The following is an 18698-nucleotide window of genomic DNA, read 5'->3' on the forward strand; positions in this document are numbered from 1 at the left end:
TCATGGACTACAGAGCTGAATTTGTACGTATCTGCGGGGAAACATTATTTTATCTGTCTCCCTTAGCCACAGTTAAAGCGTTACAAATTGTTTTAAAAATGTGTTGCTTGCTCATGTGTGTTCCTGCTAAGCTGTGCACTTTCTCCTTCAATTAGGTGCTTCTTCTGATGGTCCACTGAAGCTGCTGCCTGAGAATTACTTTGATCTGGTGGTGATAGATGAGTGTGCCCAAGCCCTGGAAGCCAGCTGCTGGATACCTCTGCTGAAAGCTCCAAAGTGCATCCTGGCTGGGGACCACAAGCAGCTTCCCCCTACCATCATCTCCCACAAGTAAGGAACAGTCTGTGGTCACATGTTCACGCCTCAAGTTTCAAGACATTTCATTAACATGATTATTTAGCACTGTCCTCCATGGACTGGGTTTAGTCACACAGCCGGGATTACATGAGAGCTGTTTTACTGATAGCCACTGCTTAAAGTTTAATGTGCCTCCATCTGAGCAGGCTTTCTTATTGCACCAGCATGTGACAGTCATGTTACCCACTGCTGACCTACTCACGTCATGGGAAAGCACGTGTAGTCAGCATGGCTGTTTACCTCTTGTGCTGATAACTGCCTGCTGAGCAACTGCTCAAGGACCTGTAAGGGTTTTCAGTTTGCAGATAGAAGAGAAATCTGACAGCCTTCGGCCCTGCTCAGGAGCTGCTGTGAGCTCCTTGCCTAGGAGGCTCTCATGCATGTAGGAGCAGACATGTGGCCTGCCAAAGTCTGCGCATCAGCTGCAATTTTGTAGGAATGAGCTTGGATGGGTTGCCTTGATAGAGGTGCTAAAGCAAACCCCAGAAACTGAAGGCAGCTTTGTACCAGTTCCAGGTGTTCATAGTGGGAAAACTAGCTTACGCAGTCCCAGGGAGATGTCAGCCTTTGAAACTTACCCGTACCCATTTTGGATAGGTACTCTAAAATGCATCGAGGACATGATCCAGCAGCTAGATTCCCTGCCTTCTCTGAGATTGCTGGTCGCCCACATCCCACACGTAATTAGGGCCTGTGCGTCCACAGTGGAGAGGATCCTCTGCACAAAAAATGGGGCAGACAGAGAGTATGAGTGCAGTAAGTGCAGCAAGGCAGAAAGCTCAGGTAGAATGATAGAATAGCTTGGGTTGGAAGAGACCTCAAGGATCATCAGAGTCCAACCTCCCCACCACAAGCTGCCAATCACTGGATCAAGTAATGGATCAGATTGCTCAGGGCCCCATTCAACCTGGCCTTAAACACATTCAGGGTTGGGGCATCCACAACCTCTTTGGGCAGCCTGTTCCAGCACCTCACTACTCCCTCAGTAAAGAACTTCCCCCTGACGTCTAATCTAAATCTCCTCTCCTTTAGTTTAAAACAGTTCCCCCTTGTCCTGTCATGCCAAACCATGTTTTAGGAAGATCTGTGACACTGGGAACATTTTCAGCGTCACAGAAAAGTGCTCAAAAGCACTGTGATGATGTAGAGGCCTTCCCACTGTGGGCTTTATACAGGGGACAGGTGAGATGAACAGTGTGAGATGAGGGCATGCTGTCCTTGCTGGTAGCTGGGGGATTGATGGTTGCTTTCAGCATGCTTGTCTGCATCCTTACATCAGTCATCTGAAATGTCCTCAGCTCCAGAGAATTCAGTGTGTTGAGCTTGAGTTGCTCATTTGTTTTTTCCTTTAGTGAGAAAGTGTGCTTGTGTTATGCTCTAATACTGGATTACGCAAAATTGTGTGTATTTTATCAGATGTTACTCCTGAGAGATGTGTCATCAGCAGAGACATTTTCTTCATTCTGCTTTTTTACCAGCACTTGGTTTTCTGTGTTTTACACTGAAATTTTCAGAGTGGCTGGAAAAGTTGTTGAAAAAGACAGTTTAAAACAGTGCATAGCAGCCATTGGAGTTAGTAAAATGGGAAGCAAACAGAAGACAAATAAAACAGAGAAGAAATTCCTGGTCTCACTGACCAGTATTTACATACAGACTTCTAAAATATTTGTTTTTAAGAAAAGTATTTTGTTTTTCTCATTGAGGTTTTCTCCCACCTGGCAAGAACAGTGGCCTTGGTTTACCTCCTGCTTGCTGACCGCAAGCTTTATGAAAGGAAATCAGGCTCAGCTCATATTAATCCAAGTCTCCTCTTTATTAAATTCTGCCTCTGTGGTTCTGCAATTGTTCATTTAACATATTAATGTGGGAGTTGGACCACTGAGATGCTGCACCACATTATCAGATACACAGTAATTAGAAAACTTTGTAGTATGTATAACATTAAGAACAATTAGTTTGTGTACAAACAATTAGTTGTGGCTGGTGTAAATTGCCTGTGCTTTGAGGGGATGCTCCATATAGTGCTTGGGAGCTTTCCAGTGGTTTAAAATATCATTGTATACGTGTTTATTTAGCTCTTGGTCTGGAATGACTGAACTGGCATTGTGCACAAGCAGAGAAATAGGGCTAAGAAATTGGGCTGACTTTATGAACTTTCTCCTGCTTCCAAAAAAACAATTAACCAGATACATATCTATAACCTCACTTGAATTTTGAGCCAGGGAAATGAAACATCCGAGGGAGGCAGCAGCTCCCAGCAGGTACCTGAGAGGTACTACAAATAATCTCAAGGTGCTGCATCATCATGAAGACAAGGTCTGATTCTTGCTATTGTCTGATGCATGACAGATTTTGTTTTGCAGATGTTGGCAAGTGGTAAGCACACTCCTTCACTGTCTGGGTTGGTGAACTGCACAGAAATGCCTGTCTGGAACCCCTGCCCTTCTTGTCTTGCTGCTCATTTACTGCAAGTCTGCAGGCTGTGTCTCTGTGCCTAGGTTTTCCCCATTTGTAAGTTGGAAATAAAAAATTCTTACCTTCAGATGGTTGACCAGGACTGGGGAGTTGGGTGGCTGAGGTGTTACTGACTTTGGGTTGAAAAGAGACAGTCAGGGACTAGGTGGAGGCTAGAGCAAGCTTAGCTCTGTAGATCCATGCTTACTTACTTTAGGTTGGAGTCTGATTTAATTTGGAATCAAATGCTCAGTCAACAAGGCTCCTTGAATAACATGCCAGGTACTTTTTGGAGTAAGTTTCTGCATGCCAACAAAAATAAATTTGCCTTCTCGTCCTTCGGATTCAAGGGCTTTGTTTTACTTTGGTTTTCTCAGTGATACATTCACTTGTTCATATTGTGGGCCCAGAGCAATTGCCACAGCCATGCTTTATTTACAAGGTCAAAAGCTTGTAGTGGATGAAAACACCAAACACTCACTGTGCTCCCAAGGCAGGGACTTACTTTCCCAAGACTGTCAGAGTAAGGGCAAAATGCAGTAGAAACACCAATTCTATTACTATGGGTGAGTGGCTTCAGTACTCAAGCTGATGTCAGTTTTGGCTGCTCTTTGAAATGAAGCAGATTTTTTTTTCAGATGAGCACAGAAAACATTACACCGCCCGCCAGCTGCTTTCTTTTGCCCTCAGTTGTGCTGGTCGTTGCCAGGAGCCTTTACTGGTGCTGCATCATGGAGCTGACAACTAAGAGCTCTTGTTTGGTAGGACCCATCTGCTGCAGATCTCCTGGATCTCCTCCTGGTCTCTCCATCAATTTTCTGTTAATTTGACTTTACAGTGGAAAGCTGCCATCGGCAACAAGACTTAGGAAGAGCTTGGAGAGTATGCCCTGTGAGGAGAGACTGAAGGAACTAGGGCTGTTCAGTCTGGGGAAGAAGAGGCTGAGGGCAGACTCTTCCAATATCTGAAAGGTGCTCACAGTGAGAGCGGGGTTGGTCTCTTCTCACCGGTGACGGGATGAGGGGAAATGGCCTTAAGTTGCACCTGGGTAAGTTTAGGTTGGATATCAGGGAATAGTTCTTTACAGAAAGGGTTGTTAAGCACTGGAATAGGCTCCCCAGGGAGGTGGTTGAGTCATCATCCCTGGATGTGTTTAAAAAACATTTGGATGTGGGGACATGATTTAGCAGAGGGCTGTTAAGAGTTAGGGTAGCATGGTTAGGTTGTGGTTGAACTTGATGATCTTCAAGGTTTTTTCCAACCTGAGTAATTCTTTGATTCTATGATTGAGATCACAGGTGATCTTAATGTTACCTGTTCTCTGCAGAACTGATAACTCTTGGGCAGAGTGCTTGAATCTGCAGAGGGTTTCAGTAGTCTGGTGCCAGAGTATCTGCCCTGTGGAAGAAACCTGCATAGCACATGTCAAGCTGATGGAAAGCAAAACTATATAATGCTCAAAGAAAACGGCTTTTCTTTCAAGCTCTGTTGTTGTCTACTGAAAGTCCCCAGCTGATTTGTGATGGGGAGGATGTGCAGCAAGGTCCAGCTGGGGCAACTGACAGAATCTGCCACAATAGTCCTCCTAATGAAATGCAAAAGCTAACAAATCTTGATTAATTAGAATGATTTATTTTGAGAAATCCGATTATTTTGCAGATAAAAGCCTTTAGAAATATTAGGTCTTTCCTTCATACATCTGAACTCTGGCCTTGTGTTTAATTGCTGCTGGATTAAAAGCATTTGCTATATTGATCAAGGTGCATGCCACAGCTTTCCCCCCCACGACACAAATAAAGCAGATACAGAAGAGCATCCCTCTGTGCTTTTCCCAGCTGTGTTCCCTGTAGGCTGTGAGATGCAGTGCAAAGGTGTGTCCGTTCTACCTTCATGTGAGGTACTGCCAGAGATTAATTAAGGAATGCAGTCACCTGCCAGCTCCTTCTTTGGTTAATGGAAAAAGATAAGCTATTTCCAGGGATGATTCATGCCGAGGACTGAAATCCTTCCACCTACCTTCCTCTTCTCCTCCATTGATGACAGCAGACCTGAAGTGTGTGGGCTCCTATTTTCGGGGCCTCAATAAGGGGTCTGAAGTTGGCTGAGTTGAATATGGGCTGACAGCAGGATCGTCTGGTACTACAGTATGCAAAATCAGTCCTGTGCAAGTGGGAAGCCTCTGTTAAACAGAGATGCTTTGGTACTTTATTAGTGCCGTACTGTGAGCACAAGCAAAGGGGCTGCCGCACAGCTCTGGGAGCTGGGCCCTGTCTAGAGAAGCTGTATTTTGTTCTCTGCATTTCTCCATGTTGAGGCTTTGACTTGTTCACATACCTATCAGATCTGTTGCTCTCTGCTGGTTTCTTAGATAAGCACAGGAGCCTTTTGCTGTCTTATATGCAGGCAGCTAGCCTGTTTCCACCATCCCAAATCCACATGCTGCTCCTCCAAGAGCAAATGTCACTAAAGAGCAAATGTCAATCCGTGCTTTTCTGTAGAAGCCTCCTCAGTAGCCTAACAAGAAGCTACCCTCCTCCCTCATAGTTGCAAAGATTAAAAAATATCCATAAAGGGGGGAGGTCTGCACAGCTTCGCTTACTACTACTTTACTTCTGTTTGTGAAACCTCTTAAGACTACTAGGATAGAAGAACTCAGGGCACAAAGTAGAGAAGTCTTGAACTACAGTGTTCCACCTGGCTACAGCTATCACCATTAATGTGCATCAAGAGCTGGAGGAGGGAGCCTTACCTGTGAAGAGCATTGGGCAAGAACAGGGCCTCATCCTCCTTCATTGGGATCTGCTATCCACAGGAAGGTAATTCAAGCAAAGTGCAGCCTCTTCTTGCAATTAAAGCAAGGCAAAACCAGGCTAACTGAAAATACTGGCTGCTGTGGGCTTGTTTAGGTCATCTTAGCATTCACAACTTTACTTTAAAGATTTTCCAGCAGATATGTTCTGAGCATCAGGAGTGTGGTTCTGTCTGTCTAACCTTTCCATCCCACTGCAGTATCTCTAAAACAACCAGCACTTGAAACCTGTCCTGTATGATGGTGTTGGTATAGGGATCAATCATGTATAAATTAATTGAGGTGTGAATAATAGGAAATGTTTTAACGGGTGAAATATTTGGGAGCAATTAATATCCTCGTTATAATTCAACATATAACCTCACATAGAAACCTGTGGTGGAAACAGCATGGTTAATATACAGAAGAGTACTATTTCCAAGGCTTGCAGGGAGACTTAATGCTTCCTCCATGCTTTATTGTCTATCTCTAGCAGAAACGCTTTAGAATATTTATTGTTAAAAAACACCAAGTACTTCCTGCAGTTCTGCTGAAAAGTCAGCTGTAGACTTGCAAGTGAGCAAGGGAGTAAAGGCCAAAAGGAAAGGGAAGTTAACAAGTTAATTTTGTTTGGGAAGGCTGCATCCCTCTGAGCCTTTGCCAGCAGCTTATTTTGCTATCCTTTGCGTTCTGCTTCAGTTGCCTGATGTGACTTACACAGCTGGGGTCTGGCAGCAGCATTATCCACAGCCTGAGCACGGCAGGCAGACCGGGAGCTGGGAATGGAGCTCATTTACAGCCCCAGCGAGGGATAAACCAAGTTCAGTCTTCATCAGGACGTAAACTAGAGACCAGACCCAGTATATACCCAGGAGACAGAACTAAAGATAGGATTGAAGTAACTTACAGGGTCCATCCAGGAGACAGAGATAAGATGTAGCAGAGGTAGGAAGCAAAGGGCTGAGCTTAAGTGGGCTCCTGGGCAGAGGGCATGGGTAGCTGGGGCAATTCAGACCTCATGGTGCTTTCTTGGCCCAGAAAACCACATTGCCTATAGGTGGCTCAGTGTGTGATAAGCTTTCTCATGAGCACCGAGATGGCACATGGAAGGAACTACAAGTGCTTTTCTCTTGGCAGCAGAGATCACACTTGCAGCAAACAGCACCTAAAGGGGCATTGCCCCACCTAGTCCCCTTCCCCTCCTGAAAACCCAGCATACCTCTGTCAAGTGCTGTTTCACCAGCATTGTCAGTGTTGGTTTTCTCTTGTACCCTAAGCTGGGAGCAACAAAGATCTCTGTAGTACATCCCAGGAGCACCACAGCTGTAAGGGCTTAGTGAACGAGCTCAGCAGAGGGTCACGTTCAGCAGCAGCACACATGGCACAGCTGGGTTCCTGTCCTGTAACAGAGTCACATCCTGTAATAGCCTTACTGCACCTCGCCAGCCCTTCTCCTCGCTTCCGTGGTTGTCTTTGTTGTTCAGTGCTCATTAGTTCAAACAGCCTTTGGAAAACAGCGCTGTCTCCAGAATCCTGCAGCTGCAGGATCACTGCTTCCAATCCGTTTTTTGCTGTGCTATATTCTGCAGTTTAGCAAGGAGGAGAGCTAATGAGTCTCGACTTTGCGGAAAGATCTCCCCTCAGTTTTTCCTTCTGCAGCTTTAATGAATTTGCAGTCCCTTGTTCTGTTTACCAAGTACCCTGCTGTTAACAGGACAGGGCTGGGCAGTCCAGCTCACCGTAGTGCCATGTATTAATGTTGTGCTTCCCTGCAGCAGTAATTGATGCATGCTGTGCCCCTTAGCCTCAACACAAGTGCTTCTCCCAAGCTGTTCTCTACCATCACTTTGTCACCACGATGCCTGTTCACTGTAGCAAGCAGAACCCCTTGCCACCAACCACAAGTTCTCTGTGCACACAGGGTGAGAAAACTCTGCTCAGACATGCTCAAAATGCAGCAACTTTTGTCCTCCTTCCTCAGACAGTAACACTTCCAACAAACCCTTTCTGTATGGCAAACAGAAAGCAATTAGACTCCTGAAAGTCTTATTTCATTAGGAGCTTTATTAATTTGTGTCACCAACAGAAGCACAGGACCTCTGCCATACATGACAGGGTTGGTTTTCTTAATGGGCAATAAAGCAATAAACTCTGAAGTGCATTAGTCTAGGGTGAGCAGCCAAGGATTAATGAGAACACTTGCACGTTAAGTGTCTCAGTAAAACATCATCGAGATCTGGCTGTGTTGACACCATATGTTTTAAGATGCTTGTAGGGTCAGGCTCTAGTAATAATGCATTAGGTGATTCTGATGCCGTTCCCTGAGCTGGAAGCAGTGCGAGTGCAGCATTACACTGATGCCATACATAGAGCTGGTATGAGAAGTGTGACTGAGGATGCTGGCAAACTGAGCTTAAGGGTTAAGAGTATCACATTCTCGAGCTGTTCCCCCCAGATTGAGAACTTGGGCATCCTCATTCCTTATTTGAAGTGCATAGAGCAGCATGGGAGGAGCAACCACTCCGGGTGGGGCTGGCTGCTGCTGTTTGTCTTTCTTATGTTATGTTGGCAGTACCAGTAGGCATTTCCCCATGGGGGCATCTCTCCATCCTGATACATGCAAGCTGATCTGATCATGGGTCTACTCCTGAGCATGTTCACCCTACTGTGACTCTATGCTGGGGATGCTGCAGTCTTGTCCTACTCCCTCTCCTGAATCCTCTGGTACCCAAGTGAAACACAGTGGGAAGAGCAGGGAGGTAGCACCATCACAGCGTGGCCACTGCCATGCTCAGAAAGCTCTGGGATGTATATCCAAGGTGCTCTGACAGCACTAACATCATTAGCGTTGATTAGCACCACATCCAGTTCCAGCTACAGCACTGTCATGGCTGTAGCAAGAAGATGCAATATAGTCCAAATTCATGCAGACATCTAGGCTCCAGTTCCAACTTGCTTTTTCCACACAGGGCTGCTGCCAAGGGCCTTTCACTCAGCTTGATGGAGCGTGTCATCGAGAGGTACGGGGAGAAGGTTGTGAAGATGCTGACAGTGCAGTACCGGATGCATGAAGCCATCATGCAGTGGGCTTCCTCAGAGATGTATGGTGGCCGGCTCACTGCTCACCCATTCGTAGCCCAGCATCTGCTCAAGTAAGTGCCTTCCTCCTCGGTGATGCATCTGAGCAGAGGTGTCTTCTTCATCCCAGTGCATGTTGGCTTTGTCACCGTGGTGGAGTTTTACATCCCTACCTGCCATAGCATTTCTGTTTGTCCTTTATTTCATCAAGGGATCATTACCTAAGTGGTAGTTGTCCTCTTCCTTTGTAACAAGAAGCCATGCAGAGTTATCTTCCATTTGCTCCATTGGTATGATACATCAGTAAATGAAATCCTTTTGCACCTGGTGAGAACATACGAAGATCTGATGTGCAGTATGCCTACCCCAAGCAGTTCTTCTCCATCTCAAGCTTTCATTGAGAGCAGGGCCAGACACCAGATTTAGTGCGTTTTCACACATCCTAATAATTATTATATGGACCACTGTGTCCCCCATCTTTGATCCCAAAGGTGGCAACAGAGGAGACTAGAAAGCAAGATTCCAATTCTGGCTTGGTTGATTTTATTGTCAAGCCAGCGCCTGCAGCAAGACTGAAAGCATCAGATCCATTCTGTCTGCAGCAGTTTACCCATTCTTTGCTAATTTAGAGGAAGTGACTCATATTTCTTTTCACTTGCATCCTGGGACAGGCAATTGTTTGCTAACACAAGCTGTGACTGTCAATAATTGGTGCTTTTTAAAATTGTAGTCGGCATAGTTCTGGGAGGTGGATGGGAAAACATTAATTCTCTCTGTTGGCCTCAGAGAAGCACAGAATATCACAGTGCCTGTCTGCATGGTGCTTTTGTATTTTTAGCAATGCTTTTTTTTTTAATGCAAATATGTAGGAGGTAGAAAAATTGAAATTCCCCTAGAATCTCTCCATTTCACAGGGGAAGTGGACAGAGAGAGCTGGAGAGGCCATCTCGTGCTCATTTCCTGGTGATCTTACTTGTGAACAGCACAAACAACACTATGAGATAGGAACTCTGGCCAAACATATAAACAAAACAAAACCAAGCTTTGTGTTTAAGACCTTTCCAACAGCCTCACCTTCATCCTCTGCAGCCAGCGTGGGGATTCTGCTTGTGTCAGCATGCTCTGTTCAGGGCTTCACTCATCAGTGAAGCTGATGAATCAGTGAATGCTGACTCCTGTCTTGGTTTGTATATCTTTGTGTGTAAATATATTTATACAGGTGCATGCAGTGGGTTTTCAAGGAAAGGCTTCTTTCTGCTTGTTCATCTATACCAGAAGAGCTCAGGTGAGATGGACAGGACTCATTCAGCAGTGCTTTAGCTATGCAAATCTAATTCCAATGTAAAAAACACTCTTCTCAGTTGTTCCTGTTCTTTGTTGTGCTTTTTTTCCCATTTAACTACACAAGAATAGTAGCTAAAGTGAAACCCCAGTCAAAAAGGTTTGAAACCATTAAATTAGTTGAAAAGTTGATGTTTGTTGGCTGTTATTCTGATGATGTAGGATGCTATTCTTCTTTGCTTTTATGATGGATAAAAGAGTGAATGTCTTATTTTCCACTCCATAGTGCAGCTTTGTCCCCGGCTCCATGCCTTTTCCTGCGGAAATTGATGTCTAAACCTGAAATGAAGTCTGCTGACACATCACATGAATACAGCAATCCTCACTTCAGGCACTAAACCATGTAAAATTTCTGGGCCTCTGTAGAATACCAGATAATGCAGTGTCTTGGTGTTGAACTATGATTTTATCTTTAGGTTGTGAGTACAAATTCCTCTATTATATTTGTAACCACCTCAGGTCCTTTTCTGGCTTAGACCAAATGATTTGCTTAATTCCGTACCTGAGCAAGAAATAAGTAAGCTTTTCATCTCTGATAGTTCTTCTTCCCAAACCTCCCTTCCTTCTGAAACAGGTGATGAAACACTTCAGAAATCCCACACATCTCCAGAATTTAGTCCAGGAGGCTGCAAGCAGTATTTTCCAACATTCAAAACTTGTGACTCAGTCCATGAGAAACTGGTTTGAAGATCATCAGCAGCTCCTATTGTCAGTTTTTATTTAAGTGAAGCATTGGGTGTCCCTTCTGTTAGCACTTTTCAGGGGGCCAGCACCCCTCACTGATGGGGAAGGTGAGGGAACCCCTCCCCGTAGTGTCATACTTGAAAGGTACCCAAGCAAAATGCTCCTCAGTTATGATGTGCAACTCCCCCAGCTGGGATCACCTTCTCCTGGATGAAGCACAGGTCCCTAGGTGTCCCAGGGCAGCACATTGAGCCTGCAACTGTCGTCTACCTGCGTGGTCAACCTGCTTTGTCATAAAGGGTCAGGAATCTCTTCAGGATCACAAATCCATCCCTGCTTCTTAGGCTGGTTTTTAGCAGGTGAGAATTGCATCTTTCCCCTAAGGGACATCAAGGCTCCAGAGAGCTTCATAGGAGGGCCAGTCAGTGGCATAGGAATGCAGAATATCATGTAGTACTAGGGCTACAGGCGGGGGCTTGCCTTGAACTGGAGCCTTTGCTCTCACTTCCCTGCCTGTAATCTGGAAGCAGTCCTTCTTTGTGATGGCTTCCTTGATTATTTCCAAACCCCCTGAAGCCCCAACTCTCCTTGATCAGCATGTGATGTACAGTGACATGTTATTGTTGGGGTTCTGTTATCTTTGCCTTTGTCCTGCTGCCCTCCATCACACCACCTCTTTCCAGGCTGTGAATTCAGCGAGCAGCTTCCATGGGTATTAAAAAAAAAAAAAAAAAAAAAAAAAAAAAGAGGCTAATTAGTTTGGTTCTTTTGGAATACAGTAGTTTAAGATGTAGAGGGGATACAAAAACTCAACTCCTCTGTGGTTCCTTGTGCCACACTTTCTTCTCTTTTCCTACAGCACTGCTGTCAAATCTCTGGTAATGCTCTTTTCCCTCACTCTCAGCAGTGTAAAAACAGAAATTAACTGCAACAGCTTCCTAGGCCTGCATATTTTTCCTCTTTGAGATTATTTAAGCGAGTCACTGACACCCCCACACCATCCCCCTACACCGCCTACAACAACTGGGCTGTGCAGCACAGCTGACAAGAAGGCTCACAGTGCTGTTGGCTGACCCACCTCACCGGTCTTTGCGTTTTTGGAATAATCTAAAGAGCAGTTCCATTACGCAGAGGAATAATGTCTTTTCAGCTGTGGCTTTCTGGTATTGCCAGGCCTCCTCAGGCCTTTTGGGACTTCCTCTGCTTGTGGCTGTGGCTTTTATCTCAGGGAGCCCACCACTGAGACCCCACCAGGCTCCTCAGTAGCATCACTGCCATTGCAAAGAGACCAAAGCCTGGAGGGGTGGAAAGGTGGGGAATCTCAGCTCTCAGACTCTCACCGCCTGCAGAGCGCACTTCTGTTGGTCCATACCTTGCCCTTGGCAAGCAATATCCAGGTGTGTATTCTTGGAAGGAGAAAGCAATAAGACATCCAATCACCTTTTGGCATATCTTTAGTGCTGTTAACGTGGCCCTTTCCCAACATCTTTTGCAGGGACCTGCCAGGAGTCACCTGCACAGAAGAGACCACGATTCCTTTACTGCTCATAGACACTGTTGGCTGTGGCCTGTGGGAGCTGGAAGTGGAAGATGAACAGTCTAAGGGGAATCCAGGTACTAGTATTGGGAATATTTTGTTAGGAGGAATTGACTGAAGTCCTCAGCCTCCCGAGGGCTCGGCTACTGCACTGCTGAGTCACTGTCCTGAGATGTTCCACCCAGGCTGTAGATGTGGCTCAGAACTGTCTCCCATTCATTTTCCACTTTTACAAAGTCCCACAAGGCTTTTCTCAATCCTCTCAAGGCACCAAGCTTTGTGCTGTTTTTCTGACTTTAAATAATAGATTTCATTATGGAGATTTAGTGCAAAGTCACGTGCCATAGCTGTTCCAATAACGCAAGAGAAATTAATAGGAACAAGAAGACACTACTTCCTTTGTGTCCTTGCTTTTGCAGCAGGGTGAATGGATGTGATCTGCTCTTCAGGGATACTGCTCACACTCCTACTTTTAGTCTGGCTAGGTAGGCTCACAGAGGGCCTTTGCCAGGTTGTGTTGCATATGGGCTGTCTAAAATCTGATGCTTCACTTGACAATCCACATACCCCAACACTGTTATGGCTTAGAAAACTGTCAGCAGAAAGGATCTCATTTTTCCACACCCCTCTGAGACAGATAAAGGCTCTTGTCTCCTGACAGAAGTCTGAGATAAGTCAGGGATCCTAAGTGGAGATAAATGCAAGTCTTCCAAAATGTGGGAGTTAGCCTTCTGGAGCAGCAGACTGCAGATTCTGGAATGCTATACATGTGTTTTGCTGCAAAATAGATGGTAGAATCAGTCTTGCAGATAAACATGTGGAATAGTTTGCATTCCTCTTTAGACTGTCCTTGTTCGATCTCCCTGAAGCAACCACCATCCTGAGCAGACAGCTCTGGAAGGAACATGAAGGTTTTTATGTGATCACGGGGGTGTTGGAAATGCAGTGACTTAGAAGCTGGAGGCTTTTTCATCACAGCACAGAGAGGAAAATTAGATTTGCAGTGAGGTCTAAAGTTTCACTTCAGAAGGAAAATAATCTGTTCCCTGGGTTAAGTGTTGATCTCTTGGATTAAGGCAGGAGAAAGCCAAGGGTTGTTCAGAGAGGTTATTCTCTTCTTAAGCTTAGATGTAGGGAGCTGGTGACTTGGAAAGATAAGAATCAGGGAGAAGGAATGCATAGCACATCACCTTCTATCCAAGTGAGCCAAGTTGGGAATTGCAATGCTGGCCAGGGGCAGGACTTGCCTGAGCCTTTCTTTGCTATGAGGGGAAGTGGGCAAGCTTCTCCAATCTATAGCACACCCAGTCACCATCAGCTTGGATGTGCTCCTGGCTCACTGCCCCTTATGCTTTGTGCCCTAGGAGAAGTGCAGCTGGCTGGTTTGCACATCCAGGCTTTGGTAGATGCTGGTGTGAAGGCGCGAGACATCGCTGTTGTAGCCCCCTACAACCTCCAGGTGAGTTGGCGCCCTCCTGGCACCTCCTCTCTTTCTTCACACATACGAGAGTGGATTCAGACACTTCCAGGAGCGATACCAAAGTACTCTCAGAGAGAGGAATGCAGAAGGCAGCAGAGGCAAATTATATGATCAGTCATTGTGGCCACCTTCTCAAAGTTGAGGCGTTTGAGGGAGGTGGTGTTTTCTGAGAGGTATTTTCCACTCCCAGCATCAGGAGTCAGCACTTGGGAGACACAAGCACTCATCCTTTTGCCTTTGAGAGGAAGGGGCTGTTCCAAATAATGCCATTTTAATGCTTTTCCCTTTGCACTTCTCTCTCTAAGTCACCTCTCTCATGTTTTATCAGGTGGATATGTTAAGAGAGCACCTTTGCCACAGGTACCCTGAGCTAGAGATTAAATCAGTTGATGGTTTCCAAGGCAGAGAGAAAGAGGCCGTGATCTTGTCATTCGTGAGATCCAACAGGAAAGGTGAGAACTTGCTGCTAGAGAAGGGGAAGAATGGGAATGGGGAAGGAATGGGTCACTCAATACATTGCCAAGTATAATTCTGACTGTCTCTAGCATTTCACTCTGAATGAGTTTAGTGGTAAGATTCTTTTCAGCTTTATTTCTTCTCATTATTTTTAAATCGACATCTGCTTTCAGGATTGCAGAGAAAGGTTCCCATGCTAGGTACAGTCCTGCAACCTCAAAAATTATTGAACTGGAATCCTGTGTATGGTACATGTCAGGTTGGCACTGTGGTTAATGAAGCGCTGAGAAAAAGGCAGAAATTAGATGGGGCTTGAAGAGTGAAGAAAGTGAAGAAAGAGTGAAGAGTGAAGAAAGCTGGCATCACAAGTCGTGCGCAGAAAATGCTCCTTTTGGAAGCAAAATCTAGAGCAGAAAATCGAGTTCTTTGCTATCAGTGACTGCAGTGGGAGTTAATAGCTGGAAAAAAGCTGCTGAAGGGTTTTGAGGCAGCAGCTCATGCAGAGGGCACATGTGGGATTGTGCTGAGAAGCACCTCTGCCCCTTTTCACATCCTCAACTAGACGTCCCTTCCTGCACTAATGCTACTGAGGATGAGACACTGTGTATGTGCCAGGAGTGCTGATGTCTAGAAAGAAAAAGGGGGAAAGGACACATTGAAGGGGGAGGTGTTTTCTGCCTTTTTTAAAGAAAGCCTGGAGCAGGAAAAGCAGCGCTGGGGGGAGGATGGAGGTGGAGTGTAGGGCTAAGAATAGTCCTTATTCACAGTGACTCACCTCACCTTGCTGGTGGCTCAGTGGGAGCCCATGTCCTCAGCAATGACTCCAGCCCTCTTCCCATGCATGACAAGCAGGCTCCATGTGCTGTCCAGGCAGAGCTCTGTTCTCTGTGGGCCACGAGAGATGCTGGTAGCAGCCTGACACCCAGGAGAGTTTGTTGTAACCACGTAGATCAGCTCAGGGGATGCCCGTTCCTCTGCAGCCGTTACAGATCCAGCAGGAAACCCTTTTGCTGCATCAGAGACTGCGTGCAAAAAGCCAGACTGGTCACTGCAGCAAAGGAGAAAGCAATTTCTTCCCCACTGGCCTTCTCTTTATCCTCAGGGGCTGGAATCTCTCAAGCTACCTCCACTACCCCTCTCAGTAGCTGAGCCTCACTGAGTCATCTTGGCATTCGCTAGCTCTTACTGCTTCTCTTTGAGAAAATAGCCTGAGAGCAGCAGCAGACCTTGCCAAGCTGCTGTTAAAATCAGCCCTGTGTGCATGGCTTGGGGGCAGTCAGGGGGCATTGCATAGAGTGCCTCCTGCACTGTACCTGCAGTTCTGCCTCCAGGTGAGCCTTTCTCAGCCTGATCTCATGCCCTAGGTCACCTAGCAGCACCTGGGGAGCATTTCTCCTGCCCACATGCCTTGAACCTGGGATGGTTGAGGATCCCCACTGTGGCTCCCAACTGGTCGTCATGAGAGCAGGAGCCAGCCCTGCACCACACCAGCCCCAAGAAGACTCTCTAGCCTCTGTTTGCTCACTCCCTCTTGGTTTTCCTGCAGGCGAGGTGGGTTTTCTTGCTGAGGACCGACGGATCAACGTTGCGGTGACACGTGCCCGGCGCCACGTGGCCATCATCTGCGACAGCCACACAGTGGGTAGCCAGGCCTTCCTGGGACGGCTGCTGGAGCACTTCAGGCAGCACGGCCAGGTGCGCACGGCCTTTGAGTACCTCGATGACCTTGTCCCTGAAAACTACTCCCACAGAGGAGAGCGGCAGCAGAGCACAAAGGCCCCTGCAGCACCCAGCCCCAAACCGCAGCAAGCTGCAGGGAGGAAGCCCAAAGCAACAGCAGCTAAAGCAGCTCCTCAAAAACAAGAAGCACGTTGCTCTTCTAGCACAAGTAGACCTGGGAAGGAGAGCCCGGGGACAAAAGCTGGCACAAACAAATTTAAAGCTGTGCTGGAAGCCTTCCTGGAGAGTGGTGAGACGCAGTTGGACTTCCCCTCATCTCTCAGTCCACACGACCGGATGCTGGTCCACCTCTTGGCTGAGGAGCATGGGCTGCAGCACATCAGCACCGGGGAGGGCAGAGACCGCTACATCAGCATTCGCAAGAAGGAGCTTGGTCAGGCTGTGGTTGCCCGAGCTGTAACCCCCAGGGAACAGCAGCCCCCTCCTCAGCCACAGGACTCTAGTGGGGAAGCTCCAGCTCCTGCTGAGCCAGGAGGAAGAAGTGAGTGCTCAGGGAAAGTGGACCTGAAAAGGTTGCACCTGGAGAGATTTCAGAGGGAGAAGGCCAGGCAGGAGGAGATGGCGAAGAAAGAGCAAGAGTCCAGCGCTGGCACTCGGGGCAGCAGCAGCAGGAAGAAAGACAAAAGCGACTGCAAAGGTAGGTCCCTCACTTTATAGGAGCAGGAGTTTGACTGGAAGCTCTCAAACATGGGGAGAGAGCTGAGAGGTACTTGCCTCTCCTAAACATGGAGGTGGGGGTGAATCAGAGCTGAGAATCCTTGTCCCAGCCAGGTGTGGTCCCTTCCTCTCCCCCAGCCATTTTCTAGCAAAGGGAGACCCTCAGTTCCCACTTGTGCCTTTGAGCATGAGCCAGAGTTCAGTGTCACAATGAGTGCCACAAAGTCTCTGTCACTGTATACACTAGCTCCAGGACTTTGCACTGCCTGGGTCTCAGAGCTATTTGGGTTTGCTAAACCTCTGCATCTCTTCTGCCCTCTACCTAGGAAAAACAGTGGCTAAAACCACAGCAGACAGTGCATCAGAGGAAGATATAGACGCTCTGATTTCTGCTGCCGTTAAAGCTGACAACACCTGTGGCTTCCCCCACTGCAAAGCCAGTGTCACAACCCTGGGCCACTTCTGCCCACACTGCAACAGGCGGTACTGCCTCAACCATCACATCCCAGAGGTATGCACAGCGCCAGAAAGCTGCCCAGGGGCTGGAGAGGAGCAGGATGCGTCCAGCAGAAGGGCTTTAAGTGAGAGCTCTGCAGGCAAGGTTTCCTTGCAGGGAGCTTAATGCCAAACCATCATTGTCAGATGTTTTTATAAAGGTAGAAGAGGCTGTCACATGGAGGTTCTGCAGAGCTTCTCCTGAGAGCTTTCTCTCTCCCCCTCCACCCTTTGCTTTTTGCCCACCCTTCCTATTGTCTGGCATTTCCATTCTGGTGCTGAAGCAGACAAGTAGGTTCAATCTGCAGGGCTGGAAGCTTCATGGTGAGCCAGCCTTAGGCCTCAGCCCTGCAGTCAGAGTGGACATGGCTGAGAGGTGATGAGCTTCCATTCATCCATGGCCTCCTGCTCCCACCACTCCTCATCCTGTGTCACCCAAGCGCAGCTCTTTGCCTCCCGGGGCTTAGCAACATTTAGCAAGCTGACCTATAAATCCTCAGCATAGATTTTCCCCTTGTCAAGTACTATCTGTTTCCATGGCAAAGAATAGTTGTATTTATGGTCATTCACAAGCTGGTTGGGATATAAATTTATTTCTTGCAGAATCACCTCTCCCTGCTGAATTGTAATGAGAAATAATTGCAGGAGTACAATCCACATCAATGAGTTTTTCTTACTTTTCAAAGTTCAGCCCTTTTTCTGCATATTATCAGGCCTTAGTGTCAAATAACCAAGGATCTCTTACCCACACCTGAATCTGGTGTGGGTCAGCACTTACCTAGAGCCACCTCAAGGGAGCCAGAACCCCTGTTGAGCAAGTGTTTTTCCCCCCACTTCCTCATCCTTTCCTTATGGGTCCCTTCCCACTCAGGATGTTCTGTGATTCAACTGACTCAGGAAATGCAGAGCAGGTGGAAGAGGAGCTCTGGGCTCCAGCAGAAGCAGCTGATTCAAAGAATCATTAAGGTTGGAGAAGACCTCTAAGTCCCACCATCAACCCATCACCACCATGCTCACAGCCCACATCCCACCATGTCACACGCAGTTCCACCACTGTCCCCTCTCTCCCTAGGTTCACGGCTGCGGGGACAAGGCCAAGGCACACGCTCGGCAGTGGATCAGCAGGGAAGGCGTTCTGTACGCTGGGAGCAGCCCCAAGGACAAATCCCTGGACCCTGCCAAGAGAGCCCATCTCCAGCGCCGCCTGGACAAGAAGCTCAGCGACCTGACCAACCAGCGCAAGAGCAAGAAGAAAGGCAAGGAGAAGTGAAGGAGCTGATTTTCTGGGTACTTGAAGCCAACAGATCGGACTGCATAAAGCAAAGATGCTGCTAAACAGTGGTGGAAAATGGGAGCTCTTGTTGTAGGTGGTAGACAGCATGGAGTCAGTGCCATAGCTGCTGAACATATAGGCACTGGGGCCTCACTGAACCTCAGATGGAGGAGAGCACTTTCATTTGTCCCAGTTATCCTTATTGACAAAGTAAAGGATGTACACAGAGAGGCTGCAGCATGCCAATAAAGACGGATATTAAAACACTGAAAGCAATCAGCTGTCACTGTGACATTTCTCTCTGCTACTGCAAAAAATAAATGTCTGTGGGCGGTGAAAAGCCCTGGGTACCACTCTC

At 47.1% G+C, this 18698-nt stretch overlaps 1 protein-coding gene across 2 annotated transcripts in view; it reads left to right on the plus strand.

Annotated features, from left to right (window-relative positions):
• Window positions 1–18616, plus strand: part of IGHMBP2 (immunoglobulin mu DNA binding protein 2) — a 35510-nt gene extending 16894 nt beyond the window's left edge. Inside the window, exons 8-15 of one of the 2 annotated variants that reach the window (XM_052696176.1) lie at window positions 156–330; window positions 8569–8751; window positions 12198–12316; window positions 13604–13698; window positions 14048–14171; window positions 15722–16552; window positions 16899–17083; window positions 18140–18616. In XM_052696176.1, coding sequence (XP_052552136.1) covers window positions 156–330; window positions 8569–8751; window positions 12198–12316; window positions 13604–13698; window positions 14048–14171; window positions 15722–16552; window positions 16899–17083; window positions 18140–18337 — 1910 coding nt within the window. In that variant the 3' untranslated portion in view covers window positions 18338–18616. The remainder of the gene's footprint in view (window positions 1–155; window positions 331–8568; window positions 8752–12197; window positions 12317–13603; window positions 13699–14047; window positions 14172–15721; window positions 16553–16898; window positions 17084–18139) is intronic. The other variant, XM_052696177.1, reaches the window with a different exon arrangement.
• The last annotated feature ends 82 nt before the right edge of the window (window positions 18617–18698 follow it).

The sequence above is a fragment of the Tympanuchus pallidicinctus genome, unplaced genomic scaffold (genome assembly GCF_026119805.1).
Source record: "Tympanuchus pallidicinctus isolate F22 unplaced genomic scaffold, pur_lepc_1.0 scaffold3, whole genome shotgun sequence".
Lineage (NCBI taxonomy): Eukaryota > Metazoa > Chordata > Aves > Galliformes > Phasianidae > Tympanuchus > Tympanuchus pallidicinctus.